General features: G+C 42.5%; 2 protein-coding genes across 2 annotated transcripts; one reads left to right on the plus strand and one right to left on the minus strand.

The window, feature by feature from the left end:
* Positions 1 to 1,329: 1,329 nt before the first annotated feature.
* Positions 1,330 to 3,154, plus strand: LOC136370405 (protein EOLA1-like). Its single transcript, XM_066333775.1, has 2 exons — positions 1,330 to 1,621; positions 2,673 to 3,154. Exons 1-2 carry the CDS (start codon positions 1,369 to 1,371, stop codon positions 2,888 to 2,890), a joined length of 471 nt encoding a protein of 156 aa, XP_066189872.1. The 5' UTR covers positions 1,330 to 1,368; the 3' UTR covers positions 2,891 to 3,154.
* A 1,342-nt stretch (positions 3,155 to 4,496) lies between these two features.
* On the minus strand, positions 4,497 to 13,588 carry TMEM185A (transmembrane protein 185A). The gene is made up of 7 exons (XM_066334061.1): positions 13,431 to 13,588; positions 11,173 to 11,349; positions 10,200 to 10,407; positions 7,611 to 7,694; positions 6,575 to 6,751; positions 6,072 to 6,195; positions 4,497 to 5,590 (listed from the first exon to the last, which is right to left on the minus strand). The coding sequence occupies exons 1-7, from the start codon at positions 13,466 to 13,468 to the stop codon at positions 5,346 to 5,348; spliced, it is 1,053 nt and encodes a 350-aa protein (XP_066190158.1). The 5' UTR covers positions 13,469 to 13,588; the 3' UTR covers positions 4,497 to 5,345.
* Between the last annotated feature and the right edge of the window lie 5,692 nt (positions 13,589 to 19,280).

The raw sequence follows: 19,280 nt of genomic DNA on the forward strand, positions 1-19,280 counted from the left end.
TTTGGTCAACATTCTCTCCTCCTCTTCTTTCTCTCAAATGCTGCGTGCACGGCAAAGCTCCCCAAATACCTGTTATAGTTACCACCCTCTGAAAGATACAGCTTTACAGGGGACACGAATCCCCTGCTATTTTTATACATCTGCCGGTTTTTATCTTCTGTACCTGCGGATATTCAGGCAGGACTCAACTCTTCAACTTGTTGCCTCAGTATCGCTAAATGAGGCCACTTTCATTTGTATACCTGGGGAATTACCGTGTACAAACACACGTTCACTGATATATAGTGATATATAAAAACTTATTAAAACTGATCACATATAGTATTTATACATCTAATCTCTAACTCTCTCCTTTTCCCAATTATCTTTTCCTGTAAGGTCCCTGAATTTTAGTGTTCATTAGGCTCCCGTTGCCAGGGGTCACAGCGGGACCAGCACACACAAAACCTGTCATCAAACGGTGACTGCCTTGTTCAAAACGCTTGTTACAAGCGCTAAGCCTCGATGCAAAACACACATTTGAGAGCAACAGGATCCAGGTACGACTGTCCTCAGAGAGCAGGGCTGGGTGAGAGCGCTTGGGGTGATTTTGTCTCCAACAAACCAGCGGCCGAAGAAAGCGAGGAGGTGAAAGGCAGTGAGTTTTCTGGTGTTAAGTGACGCTTAGCTGTGCCCAGAGGCGGCGGACACGGGCACCAAGGGCGGCACGGAGCCCACGGCCCAGCCTGCCGGCGCCGCCGCTCCGGGCACGGCCCGCGGCACCCACCGCCGAGCACCGCTCCCGCCATCCCAGCCCGTAACCCCAGCCCTCCTCCGGGCCGGCCCAGAGCCCGCCGGAGCCGCCCCCGGCCCGCCCCGCTCCCGGCACACTCCGGCCGGCGGCAGGCGCAGGTGGGCGGCCGCGGGGCTGCTGCATGGCCGGGCCGGGGCCCAGCGGCTCGGGCCGGGAAGCGGAGCGGGCCCGGGCTGTGCCGGGCCGTGCCGGGCTGTGGGGCCGGGCCGTGCCGGGCTGTGCCGGGCCGTGCCGGGCTGTGCCGGGCTGTGCCGGGCTGTGGGGCCGGGCCGTGCCGGGCTGTGCCGGGCTGTGGGGCCGGGCTGTGCCGGGCCGTGCCGGGCTGTGGGGCCGGGCTGTGCCGGGCTGTGCCGGGCTGTGCCGGGCTGTGGGGCGGCTGTGCCGGGCTGTGGGGCGGCTGTGGGGCACAGGCCCGGCCCGCCGAGGCGGAGCCGCCCCCGGGGAGGCCGCGCACTCCATCAGCACAGCTCCGCGGCCGGGAGACCGCCACGGCTGTGGGCCGCACACTGCCGGGGACTCACCCCCGCCGTCTTGTGTTTTACAGGAAATCGGCGGCTCCTGATGAGACGAGCACGATGAAATTCGCTTGCCTTTCCTTCCGACAGCCCTACGCGGGGCTGCTTCTAAACCAAGTCAAGACAGTGGAGACTCGCTGGCGTCCTTTGCTAGCAGCCTACAAGAACCGCACCATTGCTATTCATATAGCTGTTAAGGACTGGGAAGATGAAACATGGAGAGAAATTCTTCTGAGTAGGCTCGGCATGACACCGGAGCAACTGCAAGATTTGTTGGATGAAGGGGAAAAATTTGGTAGAGGAGTTATCGCAGGTAAGCATCCGTGGGTTATATGTTTTTAATCAATCTTTCAATCCCTTAAATCACTCAAATACGTATCCGTTTTATGTGTTTGCACTCATTGTGACATTTCTTTAAGACTTGAAAGGAGCGGAGCATGAGTTGTGATGGGTCTGTTTCAATCCCTGTATGTTTCAGCAGAATACAGGTCAATTCCACACTTCTCGCACTTTGAGCTAAAGGAATTCTTGCTGAAACCATTTTGCAGTACTCGTGGTCAAGCGAATTCACGTTGTTGCAGCGCTTTGCATGTCATTTTACAGTATACATAAATAAATACACAAATAAATCCTTTTTCAGTTTCATAAAATGCCTCTGTTGCTTTTGGTATTTGGGCGGTGAAGGAGTTTGTTTCTGTAACACTCAGTGCAGAGGCAGTGCAACATCACTGCATAAAACGTGCTGATTAAGAGCAGATGTTGCACACTGTACACTTACCTAGTGCTCATTTTGTACTGTTTTGTTGTAGGTATCTTTGTTGCACCATTTTTCATTGTCATTCGAATACTTTTAGCTATTTCCACACAAAAAATTAATTCTATCAGATACACTGAATGTCGTTGTGTTTCTACAGTGCTGAAAACTGTAGGTCCTACATAATATGTAGATTTGCAGCCTTAACATACATTGCATACTTAATTGTGGAGTAGGTGGGAATTTCAAAATAGTTTAATGATTTTAAAATGTTAACAGAATAGTGGCTTGAGAGGAACACTGTGTTAGGCTTTACTGAAGCTGGTCCAAGGCCAAACGTGGCTCAGGAATTTTGGTAGCAGCTGTGGCTCCTTACATGCAGGCTGCTTTTTAAGGAGTTCGGCATCCTTGGGTTCTGGTGATTTTAACTTTTCTTCACCCACCTGAGCTGAGTCACATGAACTTTTGCATCAAACAGCAGGGGTGGGAGGTGTGCCTCCCTCTGACTGTGCTCCTTGGTAACAAACCGGCAGGGAGGGCTACTTCTGGAAAACCTTTCTCTAGGAGATCAAACTGGCAACTAATTTTGTATTTTAATTGTAAAATACAGGATTAATTGACGTTGGAGAGACATCACTATATCCAGAAAACCTGCCTCCTGAAGAGATTCTGGAGCTAGAAAAAAAAGCTGTCCTCAGTAATCTAGAACAGAAATACTTGACTGATGTTTCAAATCCCAGATGGCTCCTGGAACCAATTCCTGCCAGAGGGAAAACGGGGGTGTGGCAGGTGGACATCCCTGAAGAACTGATCCCATCAGAGTTGTAGGTGTTGCCCCTTATTTTTCCTGCCTATTTGCAGACTTTTATTTAAGATACTGACTTGTGAATTACATTAGCAACTTGTTTAGGATTCTATTCCAAAACCATTTGAAATGGCAAATACATTTAAAAAACTGCTTTTTTGAGGCAGAACAAGTATTAATGTTTTTCTAGACTTTTCCTGTATAAACAACTAAGTAAATGCCATTTTTAAAATGTATAGTTATGGATTGTGTACCAATACAAATGTAATTAAAATGATTTTTTGATACCTGTATCTCTGATTATAGTGAAATGGTGCTTAAGGGCAGGCTGTCACAATTAATAGGATCTCTGTCCCAGACCACTCCTTGTCCTGCCTTAAGGACAGATTCTTCTCATTCAGACTTCAGGCACACAAGATGTACATATGATGGATATAGCTCTGTGACCTGACAGACATTGCAGAAAGGCCATTATGAGAAGCTGCTTGTACAAAATTAAATTGAGCAAGTATTATATATTTTTCTCTCATTTAAGATGAAAAAATACAAGTTATCTTTGCAAATCTAATAATTTGAGACAAGTGAGAAGAATTACAATAGCCACTAAGTTTTGGCACTTTCAAGAGTTTTCCAAATTTCACATTACAGTGAGAATCCTTTTGATTTTCTAGAGCAAGATCACACCTAGGCATGGCTCTAAGAACAGGACAAGTGGCAGAGCCTTTTTATTCAGACACTTCACTGGAGCATTTGGGAAGCTGTTCCCTTGGACTACACACCACTTCTGCCAGAGCTGTGGAAGGCACCTCACATCCCCAGTGCCTGCAGATCCACACATGGAGCTGGGCTGTGACCTCTGCACAGACAGAGCTGCTGCCAGCACAGCTGGAGAGAGGGCTGGGTGAAGCAGAGCAGCCCCCTGGCCGCAGCCAGGCCCTGCTGTGCCTTGGCTGAAGGAGCAGAGGCTGGAGCTCCTACAGCAGCACATGGAGCTGTATGGGCACCATAGCCTCGAGGAGCTGGCACTGTGCTTGGCAGGTGAGGCCTTCCCCAGTGCAGAGCTGTGCCTCTTCTCCCTTGGGCCTGCTGTGCATGGGCTGCTCTCCTCCTGGGAAATGATTTCTCAGGCAAGCTCAGCCTCTGGTGTCCTCTCCATGGCGCTGTGCCGGCAAATCGATGTCCAGGAACATGGTTTTTGAACCATAATATAATAAAATATACATACAGTGAAAAAAATATAAAATAAACCTGTGGGATGGGATAGTGCTGGGTTGGGTTTCAGGCAGCAGCTGGTCCATAGGCTCTGGAGTATCAGAAATGGAAGTGCTGCATCCAAGTTTTTCAGGCATACACCGTGAACACATGCAGAAATGTCCACACGCTCCCTGCTCTTACTGCCATGCTAACACTAAAGAAATGAGACCTGTGGTATTTAAGATATGTGAACTGTGGGTTACCTGAGCACAGAGAGCAGCTGTGAGGGTTTGGGAATATGAGACGTGTTTTTATAAAATACAGGACTACACATTTCATAGACTCCATTTCTCCAGAGCATCTGTAAGTCCAAGGCACACTTGTCAAAGCAGGTCTTTCTTCAGACAAGAAAATGCTATGCCAACACCAACAAGATCCTATCTTGAAAATTTTAATCATTTACACTGACCAACACAAAGTTGGTAATGAAGACCAAGGTATGATATTTATACCAGCTAACCAACAGCTGTGAAACCTACCACAAATGTTTCTGGCATAGACCACACAATGCAAGAACAGCTTATTAAACAGCCAGTCTAATGGGAGAATGGTACATGCTGCTCAAGAAGAAACAAAACACGAAACTGGAAACGCAACAAAAACAACATGTAACTCCCAAGCCAGCACAAAAGTTGAAATACTTACATGAAAATTTACATAGCCAACTCAAAAGCCTGTAAGTCACCATACATTCTACTTTCCCCCTCCCCCCCAAAAAAAGCTTTCCACTGTTGCCTCAGAAGTGCAACACTCTTGTGCCTCTGTGGTTGAGACAATGATTGTGGCTGAACAGAGGAAGAAGTAAAAGAGGTACTATGCTAAGGCATCCCAAAGCATTTAAAAGAGACACAAAAATCAAGTGTATATTTAGGACCTAAAAGACACCTGGAATAGCATAGGCATTTCATACAGGGTTTTTAAAAAAATACTTTTAGATAATACTTATACTGTACACAACAGGACTTTTAAACAATATATTACACTGCTAAAAATGTTCATATAAATACTATACAGGCAAGCGTGCAACCAACCTGTGAGGAAGGTTCACAAAGTAGACAACCACATATTTCTGGAAAAGCACTCAGATTATCTTCGAGATTTCTGATTTGTGTAATCCAAGCCACTGATTCAGCAATACCTATTTTAAAGGAATTGGGACAAGGCATGAGATGAAATACATCTGTCTGCTGATGACCAGTTCAAATTTAATATGCTACTGTCATCTTAATCTGGCATATCAATGTTTAGCTTGGGAGGTGGAATCACATATTTTCCAGGACTCTGTGTAATGACCACTCCAGTCTTTTTTCGAAACATTGGTGCAATTTTTGGTGGTTCAGGCAGTGGTGTTTCCTCTGTCTCCTCATTATCTTCATGATGAAGATCGTAGGAGATATTTCCGTATTCTCGCAAAAATGGGAAGATTTCGAGCAGGAACTGGCAAAAGTCTTTGCGAATTCCAAACCACCCTAAAAGAAACCAAATCGTTTTGCATTATTAACAGAATGAACACTTAGTTAATAGACAGACTATTTGAGGTCTCTTGATTGTTTCCATAGAAATGAGATTTGCTAATGCTGCTTCTCAGTGTTTCTTACACCTATCAACACAATTCAGATTATATACACACACAGAGACAGCCTGGATGAGCACAGTTCCATGTGTGCACATGTATACTTGAGCATATATCCATCAGCATAAATTACAGCTACACTAAAATCCAGCAAGAATCTATTTTGTTTCACACATTACACTGAGTCAAGTCACATCAGTACAGAGAAGGGACACAAAAGACTTTGCATCTCAGCCAAAGTAAACAGTGCCACAGGGGAGGACACTGTAACCAATGAAATCTTACTACAACCGCCTGCAAACAGCCCTTTTTGAAAATAAAAATCTTAATGAAATACACTGATTTTTAATCTGTTTCCAGGATTCTGAAATACTTACAGTGATTGCCTCCTTTTTGTCCAAATGTTGTTGCCATTAACGTTATCAGTGAAAGCCAAAGAGGAACAAATATGGGTATGAAAGAAAAAGAATTATGCCCATCCAGTCTGTGTACTAGCAAGATCTAAATGGCAAAAAAAAATAAATTATACAACGTCAGTTTAATTGCAGTACTCACTTTCAAACTGCTTAAAGCATATGCTGATCTGAAATCTTAAACTTCACACATGTGTGAGGAAAAAAATGGCTTCACAGAAGCATGAAGTTATAGTTCCCATGTGATGCAGATTTTACTCTTCAAAGGAATGTTAAGAAACTTTAAGGAACTTTAAAAGAACATAGAATTCTCGTTTGTGTTTCGTATTTGCTGTTAATATTTTATTCCAAAATAAAGAGCAGCATTCTCATTTCAGTAAGTTCAAAAATCATCATTCATTACTTAAAATAAATAAATAAATATATAATAAAAAAAAAAAAATCAAACTCCTGATGGCTTTTCCTACCTCAAAGGTGAGCAGTGGGACCACAATGGTCATCCAGCTTACAGCCATGGTTATGTGTGTCCTCCTCTGCTCAGCGATCACGTCCATGGAGCGCAGGAACAGCACAGACCACACGATGTAATAGAGCACCACCAGGCACAGGAACGACATCAAGATCCACAGTGGAACACAGACAACCTGAAAGAAAGACACATTTGATTTGTTTCACTTGTGGGTTGTTTTTTTTTTTTTAAATAAAGTGAGTCTATATTAAGCCTAAACAAGAAAATTAAGTCTTTAACTAAGATAACGTCTAACAGAAGGCATCAAATTCCTGTGTTGTTTTGAGATGTATCAGTTCAGGGGTTCCTCAGCTTTCTAAACCCCATCACATTGAAATAATTTAAAACCAAGGCAATGTAGCTCAACTTTGGTAAGATTTCTGTGATTTTGCATGGGCTCAAACTGTATTTGAAACTGATTTTTAGCAAATACTTCCTGCACTGGATACCTTACTTTAAAGGGTTTCAATCCTTTCTCAACTGTTTTAGACAATAGAAAAGACAGACATAACCACTCCAGATTGTCAGTTTTATGGTAGCCTACAAAAACCCAGACACAGAAACAGTGCTTTTGTATCCAAAAAGCACTTGGGACAGGACATCTCACAGTTTTGACAGTGACTATTTGCACAGTAAGTGGATTTACATGCATGGTAACAAATAAAAGCAGTTAATATCACACTGTGTTTACCAACACATTCTCTAACTCACCAATCATTTTTATGGCTTTGTTTAGTGTTCCCATTGGGAACTTTGGGTGAGGATTTCTCTTTCAACTGCTGCTCAGAGATTAACTGCAGTTGATGGCACATTCCTCTTCCTCAGAGAAGACCTGCCTCTGATTGCCATGACCACTGAATGAAATGCCAGACCTTCACTGAAGGATAGCAAAAGTAGGATCATGGATTGATCATGTACTAACTGTTCCCTAGAATAAATATCTCTGTGAAATTCAGCATTTGAACAAAGACAAGAAGAAAATACTGGTTACATACAAGCCATGGCCATCTGATGATCTCATCGAGTCTGAGTGCAATAAATATGAACTGTAGAATGTTGACTGAACACAAGATTTCCAGCTAGAAAAAGAAAAAAAAACATGAGTTAACTCTTAGGATGATAAACTTACTTCCAGGAAAACCAATGAAGCTGTCAAAGCACTTCTCTCACCCCATTCTCATCACTGAAATATGAAAATTCATTTGCATTTACATTTTCTATTACTAACTACCCCTAAATTTGTGCGAGTGTGATCCCAAACAAATCATGTAGAGTCAGCTGTTTCCAAGATCTTCCTGGTATTAAAAAATTTTAAAAAGGCACTTAGAGCTATCAGAGAAGTAAGAAAAGCCAAACTAATCAGAATAGAAAAAGCAAAGCCTCAGAAAACAACTGTACAGAAATACATGGAATATTGGAATATGATATCCAAATTCAAATCTTTTACTGTACAACAGAGATAATTTAAATTACACTGAAGACATGGGTTTTGTGGCACTATAGGAAAGCAATACTTCTTGTCAAAAAAAAAATGTTAGTGAAAGGTTTTCCTGAGTCCTGCTTGCCACTATGAGAAACAGCCCTTCATTGTATTTTTTAAAAAAGTTTGTGTCTAGCTTGAAGAGTGAGACAATGAAACGCCATCACACTTGGCAAGATTCTATTTCCAAAGTTTATGGGCAAACCTACAATGGGCAGGATTCTCAGAGATCACAGAATTATTGTCTGAAAAATCTAGCTGAAGCTTTTGAATGCAAGCTAGAAACATGACTCATTTTAATAAAAATATGCAGTTATGTAAGGCCTCTTTTAAATGCAGTATTTCCTGAAGGCAGACACTACATGCTACTTTTCACTGACACACGTGACTGTGCAGACTGTGATCTGGATAAATACCTTTTAAAGTTACAGTACAGGGAGTCAAAAATCCAACAGGCACTTGCCAGCTTCAGGGATCACATCAAAGTCTCCACTGTTCAACTACAAATTACTTTAAAAAGTAGATTTAAAATAATTTTGTGCCACTGGCTTTCTTAAAAGAATAAACCACCAAACCCCCCTCCACTCAAGCCTAAGACCAAGCAACCAGAAAGCTGCAAGAGCAAAGAGAGAGAGAAAAATATAAAAATCAGAGGATCAATTGCTGTAAATAATTTTTAGAATCAAGTGAACATGAGATCTATATGGTAAGTGCATACAAATTTGCAGTGGTTTACAACCTAATGAATTCAACATGCTTTAAATAAACAGTGCTTTACTGACTATAAAATAGTGTAACATGTTAAAGGAAGCTTTTTTTGAGCCCACCATGATACAGAGATAAAAATCCCATCTGTACTGATGTACTTACTGATCACCAAATCAGCTGCAGAACAGGAATGAGCAGATAATGTATTTCAGATTAAATACTTATGAAAATAATAACAGATTAACAACTGCTTTGATTACTCAAGTCAAAAACTGATGTCCTGGATTAAAGGCAGACCTCTCATGTTTCTAGCAAATAAAAGAGAAATAATGAAATCTTCACAGAATAAAAAGAAGAGAAGTAGAACAGCACTAAGTGAAGATGACTAAGAAAAAAAACCACTAATAAAAATGAGTTGAGACAGCTGTTGCCTTTTATGGATTCCACTTTCTTCTGCCAGCACTTAGCAGCTGTGCAGTCATCTGTAAATCAATGGGCAATCAAGCATCATCCAGTAGATGGCAAGCACTTCCACACAAATTTTACTTTTAGCATTGGTTAACTGGTAATAGAACCCTGCAAAATAAAATTCTATTGGCAAATGTTCCAAAATGAACTTAGGATATCACTTTACCAGCCATCATAACAATCACTTACCAAAATGTTTCTCTCTAGTGAAAAACTCATCTTATGCTAATGTTAGAGAAATAGCCTCTTGAAATTAAAAATACCTGAAAAAGCTGAGCCTCATTTAAAAATCTGATTTTTAACTGTCATGGGGTAGTTTGAGGACATAGCAAAACTTGAAACTCCTTAAAAAATTCAGTATGAATTCTTAATTTATTGCAAAATGTCACAATTGTGGGAGCACCTTGAGAATCTTTCCAAGGTTCTTCCAAAACCAAAGACAGTCAGAGATAACAGAGGCAGAAAATAAAACCCTGCCTACCATTCACATTCCCAAATTAAAGATTAAACACACAGATTGTGATATTAAAGACATTTTCAGCCCTGATTACGTGGGGCTCTGGAAATTTAATTCTGCCTAGAGACAGTGCTTGCAATCAGTGGAATTTTTTCCTGTTGTTTCTATATAAGTATCTATAGGTATTGATCTACACTGCAGAGTTGCTGATGAGTTATTTTAACACAAACTAATAAAAAAAGCAGGTTGAAAACATGCTGCAATTTGGTAGTGGAAAAAAAAAAACCTAGAAGATACTAGAAAAAGTTATATTATTTCTGACTGTGATTTCACTCTCATTTGCAGGTGAGTGCAATTAACTGGACTGATGCAGTCTTGTGTATTGTGCTTTCCTGAGAGACCAAAGTGCCCCAGAATGGATCCCAAGCCCTGCAGAACCATGACTTTTGTGCACCCCAAAGTAGGGCTCACCTCCAGGGACCTGTCGTGTCGGAATCCCCACACGCAGGCGGCCACTGAGACTGGAGACACAAAGAACAGGGGCATGAAGACCAGGAGCCAGAAATGGGTTCCTCTCTCAATCCTGTCACACACCAGCACTTCAAACATCAGCAGCAGCAGGTGGATGCCTACTGCAATTAACATAGCTTTGAACTCCACACAGGTTTCTCCTTCTGCTCTGAAGAGAGGATAAGGAAGAATTTATTTGCCTGTAAAAAAAGCACATTACCCAGCAAACATCCCAGGACATTTGCTTGAGCTTCAGATATTAACACTTGTTTTTAATAAACATATACATTATACCCATTAAACTCCACTCCTGATGACCTACTAGGATTTCTTGCCCATAAGGTATTTTACTTAAAGGTTGCAGTGGGATTCTTACAATTTGAAGTTTTTTTTTAAGGATTCCATAGCTGGGCAGATAAAATAGGGTTTCTTTGCTAGTACATCAACAGTCAGCTATCATGCAGGCTGTTAGGAAATAAGCTAAATTTAAAATTATCTGTTTGATTTCTGCACCAGCATTCACTGAATCAACATCTTTCCCCACAATTTCTTTATTTACCTAAGCCAGGGTATTGCAACAGATAGTTTCTACTACTAAAAGCAAAATGCCTGTAAACTGTCAGCACACAGCTTCTTCCTACACCATTAGACTGTTACTAGAAGGGGCAAACAAGACACGAACCACAAAAAATGTGGGTGTATCAGGAGATCTGTGCACCAAAATTCAGCATTCACCACAGACAGAAAAGACATTTACTGCACTCCATTTAAAATCATTTTTCTTTTGCCCTGGTATCTTCAAATTCACATTCTACTTAAATTACAAAAAAAAAAAAACAAACCACCAACCCTCAACACTGCTGTATTTAAAGCTGTGAAAGTTATTTTGACAAGGCAACATTCCCTCTGTTCTGCCAAACAAACATGAACTTACCGGTACTGTGGGTTCCGTGCCCATACTCCTGTTCCCACAGAGGCACCAACAATCACCATCAACTTCCACAGCCATATTGGAGCAAACACAGCCCAGTAACTCCACTGGATCTTGTCATCCAGACGCAGGGAGAGCAACACGGAGAAGAGCAGCAGGCAGGCATAAATAAGGAATTTGCTATTGGACAAACATGCAAACAAAAAATCCAGTCAGGAATCAAAGCAGGCAACTTCACATGAACTTGGGAGAGGACAACAAAATCAGTCACAGCCGGAATTTCACTGGGATACTTCCTAATAGAAAACATGACAAGCCTCTTTGCAAAGAATCAAATATTTCATCCTAGACACGGCATATGTCATCTCTTTCACTTATAAAAGCAAGGCTTCAAGGAAACACATCAAAAGCATTTCTGCATAACAATCTCAGTGAATGGACTGAGATAAATAGTTCCCTTCCACAAGGATCCAGTCAGGAGCTGTATTATCAGAGGCTCACAAATATACCAGCTGTACCTGTTTTTAAAAAATGTGTTCTATCATACAAATCAAATTAAGCAGCTTTTGATATTCAAATTTGAGTTACATAATTTATGACATTTTATCCACACCACTTTATTATGAACTGAAATAGGGCAAACTTCAGAGATTTCTTTTCCTAATATTCACATTCAGTTAAAAAAACCCAATATTACAGAAAAGAAAAACCCAAGAGGTTACACTTTTAGCAAAGTTACCTATTATACCCCGAAGTTTCTCACTGGAATATTGAGGATGATTCTCACAAATTTAAAATAGCTACACTGATACAGTTTATAACATAGTCAATTTAAGAATGAATAAACCTATCTGGAATACTTGAGCAGTAGCACCAGAAATCTGACAAAATAATTATACAGAAGGCTATTTCCTAAAAGGACAGGAAGGGAAAAGTCTCCCACTCACCCACCAGAAGCTCAGGAACTGCTTTATAAAACACATAATTAGGTTTCAACACTGTTTCAGTGAAGGAATTGTATGTATTTTAAAACATGGATAGCCTTAATAATGGACCACCTTAATAATGCAAAACAGATTGATTGTGTCAGCATCTCCCTGAAACTACTTCGGGACAGGATGACATAAACCAGTCACACTTCACAGCAACAAAGAGATGTGTCAGCTTTTCGGCTCCTCATCCCTTTTTTTTTTTTTTTTTTTTTTTTTGACATTTCAATATTTGTGTAACTTGTACTTTCCCTGGCTCCTCCACAAATACAGCAGCGAAATACCACTGCTCCCGGGCTGTTCCACGAGCATCAAAACACGAGGACACCTGCAAAAGTGCAACATTCACACCTGCAAAAGTGCAACATTCGCCTTGCCCATTCATCACTCGGCACCCAAAGAAGCATCGCTGTGCAGTAACAAAACTTCACAAGCTTCGGAGACTTCCGCTCTTACTTTTCCATTTCTCCGGCCACACATATTTCAATGGTTTATTTCAGCCCCTGTAACAATGCGTTTCCTGGAGCTTTGGTGACCCTTTTGTTTGTCTAAATACCTGACCGAACACAGTCTGCTCTAACTGGGCATCGTGTAAGTCCTCTTTCATGGGCAAGGTTTTTATAAGACTCTCAGCATCTCAAGCCACTTTGCACCACCTACTTGCAGGCCCTTGGTCTGTGGTCTTAAAATATCTGGTAAAATTTAACTCATTCTCTCAGTTTCTTTAAAAGTTCCATGTCCTTACTTGCTTTTAGAGCCAGTAGCACCCCAGGCTGCAGGGACCATCACAGTGATAACTTTAAGAGGCTAGTAATTTTAACCCAGGGTTGTTAAACCCGCGGACACGGAGCCTCCACACTCCAAAGCACCGCGGTGAAACATTCGAACACCAGAAAGAGCCTGGGAATAATCGGAGAAAGTCGCGCTCTAACAAAGCAGATGACTGAAGTGGGGCTGGAAAGCAGATGTAAAGCGTTCGTGTTCCCAGCCCCTGACGGCGAACCAGGCGCGGAGAGCCCGCACCGACAGCCGGCCGCCGGGAAGGCTCATTCCATGATCTCAGAGGTCTTTTCTACCCTGGCCGATTCAGTGATTCCGGGCAGGAAACCAGCCGGGAACGGCGTGTTCCAAACGCCGCCCGAGCTCGCGGTGAGGAAGGGCCACCCGAGGCCGCGCTCCGCTCCAAAGCTGACGGGTCCCGCAGCCAGCGCTGCTCCCGCCCGGGCCCCCGGGCTAACCCTGCCAGACCGGCGCTGCCCGAACCGCGCTCACCTGGGGTTGAAGTCCTGGAAGAAGCCGCGCAGGTTCATCGCGGCCCCTCTACCAGGCGCTCATGGCGCGGCGCCCCCAGCGCTGCAGGGCCTGGCCTGCCCGGGCCTCGCCGCCGCCTCACGCATGCGCGCGCCTCTGCCGGGAGCCGGGCGGGCCGAGCGCGGCCGGGCTTCGCTAGCGGGGGCTGCGCATGCGCGACGGGCCGAGCCCTGCCGGGGGAATAGCGGGGCGGGGCGGGGCTATGTGGGGGCGAAGCGGTGATGGGCGGGGCTAAGGAGAGGGGCGGGGCTATGCGGGGGGCGAAGCGATGATGGGCGGGGCTAAGAGGAGGGGCGGGGCTATGTGGGGGGCGAAGCGATGATGGGCGGGGCTAAGGGGAGGGGCGGGGCTATGTGGGGGCGAAGCGATGATGGGCGGGGCTAAGAGGAGGGGCGGGGTTAAGGCCTGGGGGCGGGGTTAGCGTGTGAGGGGCGCGGCGGTCCCGCCCCGGCCTTTCGGCGTCTCGAGTTTTTTCCTCTTTTCTGGCTCAAATCGTTCTTCTGCCAGTGTGAAGCAAGTCGTGTGGGTCCTGCTGCTACGTGGTCTCGTAAAAATTCCCTCTCCATCTCTCTCGGAGACCTTTAAGTGCTGGAAGGTGCTCTAAGGTCTCCCTGGAGCCTCTCCTCTCCCAAGCTGAGCAGAATTTGGATGATAGTTTCAGACTCTCTTGGCAACTCTGGGATATTGCAATGTCTGGGACAATTAAATCACCGGGCATTTAGGGACAGCTCTACAAAAAGTTCGTCATAATACAGTATTCACTGAGAAATGTTTCAAGTAAAATTTTGAATAAAACCCAATCAAACTACGTAGGTACCTTCCTGGAGATAAAATACTGGGTACTAAAAATCTCCACCCAAGGTAGAAAAGGCATAACAAGAATCAAGGTGGACTTAAGTGAAACAAATTGCGGTCAGAAAGGAGAGAACTGGGCTTTCTGTTTGGGTACTTTGTTGGTCCACTTGTTTTAGTGAAAGTAATTATCTGTTGGAACAAATGACCCTGAGAAACAGGAGATTTTTCATTTTTAAATAAAGTCAGTATGGCTCTCTGGGAGATAGATGCTAATCTAACCCAACCTGGTGAGTCTGACTGTAAAAAGACTTACAAAATTCTATAGCAGATCAGGATACTTTACACGATGACTCCATGCCAGGGTGAATTATCTGGTGGCAGTTTCTTGAAGTGAAAATGCCCAGAGCTCCTCCCTCAGGGTGATATTCTGAGTGAAATGCTAAAAAAACCCCGAAAAAGCATACAACAAAACCCACAAACCAAAACAAAAATGAAACACAATCGTATGTAAAGCTTTAGCTTTTGCAGAAAGATGAAATTACCTACATGATCTAAAGTTGCACCACGTGCTAGCAGGACTGGTAATTTATGCCAGCTAAGAAGTTGGGTGTACCTGCAGTGTGATTTATTCAATACCACAGCTGCTCGTAGCCCTTGACAGTACTCATTACTTACCACAGATCTACTCAAAGATGTGATTCATCTGGAGATACTCACTGGCAGATTGTAGATACAACTGGCAAGAGCACAAACAGCTGACAGACGTCCACACCAGGAGCTTTCTACACAATTTATTTAACTGATAAAGGGCATGTCAAGGGCTACAAGAAAGCAAGGACATGCCAGCACAAAGAATGCCAGTGGGGAGGGTGTGAGGAGACCAGAGAGAAATCAGGATAAGAGAGAAGCAAGAACTCATAATGGAAGAAATGGGAAGGAAAGGATGAAGGCTGGACACTCTTCAGAGACTGATAAGATGGATCTGTGCCAGGGCAGTACAAAAGCTTGTCAGGAACCAAAGAATTAACAGGCTTGAACAACTGGAAACTAGAACCTTGGTTTTCATTATGCTTTTGAAAAAGTTGAGCCTCATCAGTTTGGAAGAAAGAACAATTATGCATAATGTGTTTGTCCAAGATAAAATACGTCTACTGCAATGCATAAAGAAGCTACTGGACAAGACCTGTAAGCATAATCTGCAGCCAGATGCAATCATAAAACAAAGTCAAAATATTAATAACAAGGAATTACCTTGAGAACTTTTAATAATTCAGAAGGCTAATAAAGCAGCTTGGCATTTCTGAGAATATTCATGAAGTTCTGTAGAAGTAAATCAAGAAAGATTTGTTCTGCAGTTACAATGTTTGGCTGACTGCCCGGGCAGCAAAATAGTTCCTATGGGGCACGAAGAACTAGGAAAGAAATCCCTGGTTACAGAAATGAAAGCTCAGGGAACATACTTTTGTACTGGTACCTCAGGAGAGCTAGAGCTAATTTTTTTGGTTTGAAGTCAAATAATTGCGAATTTTAGGAGCTTTCTTAGATTCTTTTTGTGGTCTCAGATTTCCTGATTACTCTGGTTAGATACTGCCAACACATGTGGGGGTGATGTTGGCAAGAGCTGGACAGCAAAGAAAACTCAAGCTCTTGTCTAAACTTAAAGACTTAAAAGATTTATCTTAACTTTACAGTAATTTAAAGGTAGGAGGAGTAACATGGGAAGCAGATAAAAGAAGCAGCAAGTCATCTGCTTTCTGTTAAGATTTTGTGTCTATGGCTGATTAAGATTTGAATGCTGGGAATTGAAGTGAATCCCCTGAGATCATTTATGTTGGAGACCAAACACAAATTTTGGTTTTACTCCATTTATCTATTTTCTCAAATTAGTTCAAGAAGAGATATGTAAGGTCTCTATTATACTACCATTACTGCTCTCATAAGTCATCTGCTTGTATTCTTATTCTGCTTAAAAAATATAAACTAGGAGCATCCCTATTCTTGACAGGCCAAAGTTAAACACAGGAACCAAAACCTGAATCAGCTTTTTAATTTGAAAAATTGCTGTGATGCTTCTAAAGAACCAGAAGGACAGAGTCTCCTGTGGGGCTGGCTGTGTGCTGGGGTCATCCCTGGCACATTGATGGGATGCTCTTGGATGTATTGGCCACTTTCAGCACAGGAAGCAGAGTTACTCATGAGTAGCTGTAGATCACTTTGTTCTTACAAACCAGAGTTTGGAACATACTAATACAGTAACAAAACCAGTGTCCTGCTGTGTACACAGGAAACTCAGAGCAGTGCAGGAAATGTCGACAGTGGTTGTGAGAAAAGTGGTTTTATACTTCTGAATCTTTTGCCTCACAGTTCTGTTCCCAAAGGTGAACTGTGAAGAAAGAAGACAACAGAGAAAAGAAGAATTTGATCTTATCAAAAGGACACTGTTACACACTATGACAATTGTTAGGTCTGTCTCTTCATCTTACTACTCTTGTTTTAGTCAAGCATAATACAATGTGTCATTAAAAGAATCCTCATTAGCAAGTCCTTGCTAATTTCTGAAGGGCTTTATCCTAACCTTGAGCAATTTTTTCCTACCTTGCTCTGCTTAGTTACAGATCCCTGTTTATTGTGTGCTTCCACCTTCATGACACATCCCACAGTTTGCACATATGAGAGGCAAAATTTGCCCCTTTGCAGGAATCATTCCCCTCATGCTTTGTAAGTAGAATTACACTCAGAAAACATCTTAGTCAGGGCAAAGTAGTCATGTATTTGGTGTCCTTGTCAAATTACTAATTGCAAGGTTTTAAAGTTTGAAACTGAGAGTTTTTTAACCGAAGAAGGTGACCTCCCTGTTAGCAATACATGAATACTGATGAGTTTATTCACTTCCCCTCCAAGGCAGCTGTAGAAAGGGGAAGAGAGGGTATAGAGGGGAAAGAGGGAAAAGATTTCACCATTAAAAACAAATGGGAGATGGGTTATTTTGAGATTTTTAGCAACTGCATGTTGTTACTGTGCTGAGGGTGCCATTCAAAATACCCTCTAAAACCTGCAGCAACTATTAATCCTGAATAACAAACAAAACAGGATTTGTAGATGTTTAAATAGTAGACGAAGCCTTGCCAGCTATCCACATTAAAGAATTCTGTAGCCTTACATGACACTTGTTTACACAGGCTTTCCTGTTTGAGGGCTTTATCTTTTTATTGTACTCACTGTGTAAATTGAGAAATTGTCTGTGTCAGGGCTTATGTGCATGGAAATTGTTTCTGCACTGTGCTGGCCTGCCCTCACTAAGCAGATCTCACTAATCACACTTGGGACAGTGTGATTTCTTTGAGCAGTACCTGAGTTGTAGGCACATTTCCTGAAATAGGTGTAGGGAGGGTCAGGAAAAACTCCACTTCCTCAATCCACCCAACTGTTCTCTGGCCAGCACATCAGAGCTGGAGCTGCCAGGGTCTAATTTGCCATGTTTATAGGCCCAAACAGGAAATGTGAGAGACAAGACTGAGCTGTGCCTTTAATCCTTTGCTTTTGGTGGTGATAACAGCATCTGCCTTACCTGCTGTCCAGTGCTCAGAAGTCTAAGTAGTGTCTTAGAAACAGCTCCTTGGGAAAACTCCTGGTGTGAGATCACTGACCTGGGCCTTGGGGAGAGAGGGAGCATGCAGGTGAACAGATCTGCATGACTCACTTCAGCCATAGAGAAATGACTGTATACAAAATGAATATAATGAATAATTTGGGATTAGGAATGTTAATAATTAAAGTCTACAATGTATTTTCTAGCGCACAGCTCTGCAATTCACACTGCAAGGATGGACTACTGTGATACCATCTTATCATAAGAATGTTAACCAACTGAAAGCCTATGCAGATGCCTCTCATGCAATGTTTGTAGCTTACCCTTGAGTGCTAATGTTCACAGATGGATTAAAAAGTATGATTGGTTTGATTCTGAAAGTACAGCTATGGAATTCTTCAAAGATAAAAATGCTGTTTAGAGATACATCAACATTATGTCTCAGGGGTTCATGTTTGCTGTTAGTATTTCACTTCCTCACCATATGTGCCAGAGGAGGATACAGATATTAATGCAGGTGTTAATGTTTTAACAGATCTCTCTCTCATTTTCTTCATGGCATCTTGTACAGAAATAAATTTCATCAGTCCATAATGAATGTCCAAAATGAAAACAATGCCTTTTTGATAATAATCAATTTGGGGATAAATAAATTTTGCCAACCAGCAGCTTCCTGTAATGATTAGTCACTCTCTATAATGCAGGAGAATTAAATGATAATCACTTTGTGATTACTTATATTGATTCATTGGAAACTGCGTTGCTCTTTTGGCATTTGAGTAAACAGACCACAGTGCCCAACCATTTGTGAAAACCTGATTTCTTAGAATTACTGAATGATGCACAAAAATTCCTCAGACTTGCTTTTGTGCCACATCACTGGGGAACATGTGCAAGGGCAGGTTTCTCATGTGAAGAGTCAAGATGTCCTTTCCAGGCTATTCTATATTGCCTGACCATATTCACAGTCCCAAAACACACTTCGTTGTCAGAGGAAACTTTAGTGGAGAGTGTACCCAGGCATGGAAACTGTACTTTACAGGATCTGCTGTAGGTCTGATAGTACAGCCATTTCATACAGAGTCCTATGAACAGGAATTTTCCCACTAAAAATATTGCTGTGCTGAATTTTTACCATGCCTTAACATGAGTGTGTCACAGAAAATATTTGATTTTAAGGTATTTAGCTGTTACTTTGGTGGCCTCACCTAATTTACTAACACTTGTGCAAGCATTGTGGTGGACCCCCCCAAACTTTTGGTATATGCCTTGGCATATTGCTAAGCTTAAAATGGTTTTGTTCCTCAGTGGTGATGGTAGGTGGAGAATGACATTCACCCTGGGACTTCCAGCAGAGTGACTAAGGAGGAGTGCTGTACAGGGTATTGCCGCTTCAGCCAAGGTTTCGGTTTAACCTTTCCTGTGAC

This window comes from Sylvia atricapilla, chromosome 21, assembly GCF_009819655.1.
Source record: "Sylvia atricapilla isolate bSylAtr1 chromosome 21, bSylAtr1.pri, whole genome shotgun sequence".
Taxonomy (NCBI): Eukaryota; Metazoa; Chordata; class Aves; order Passeriformes; family Sylviidae; genus Sylvia; species Sylvia atricapilla.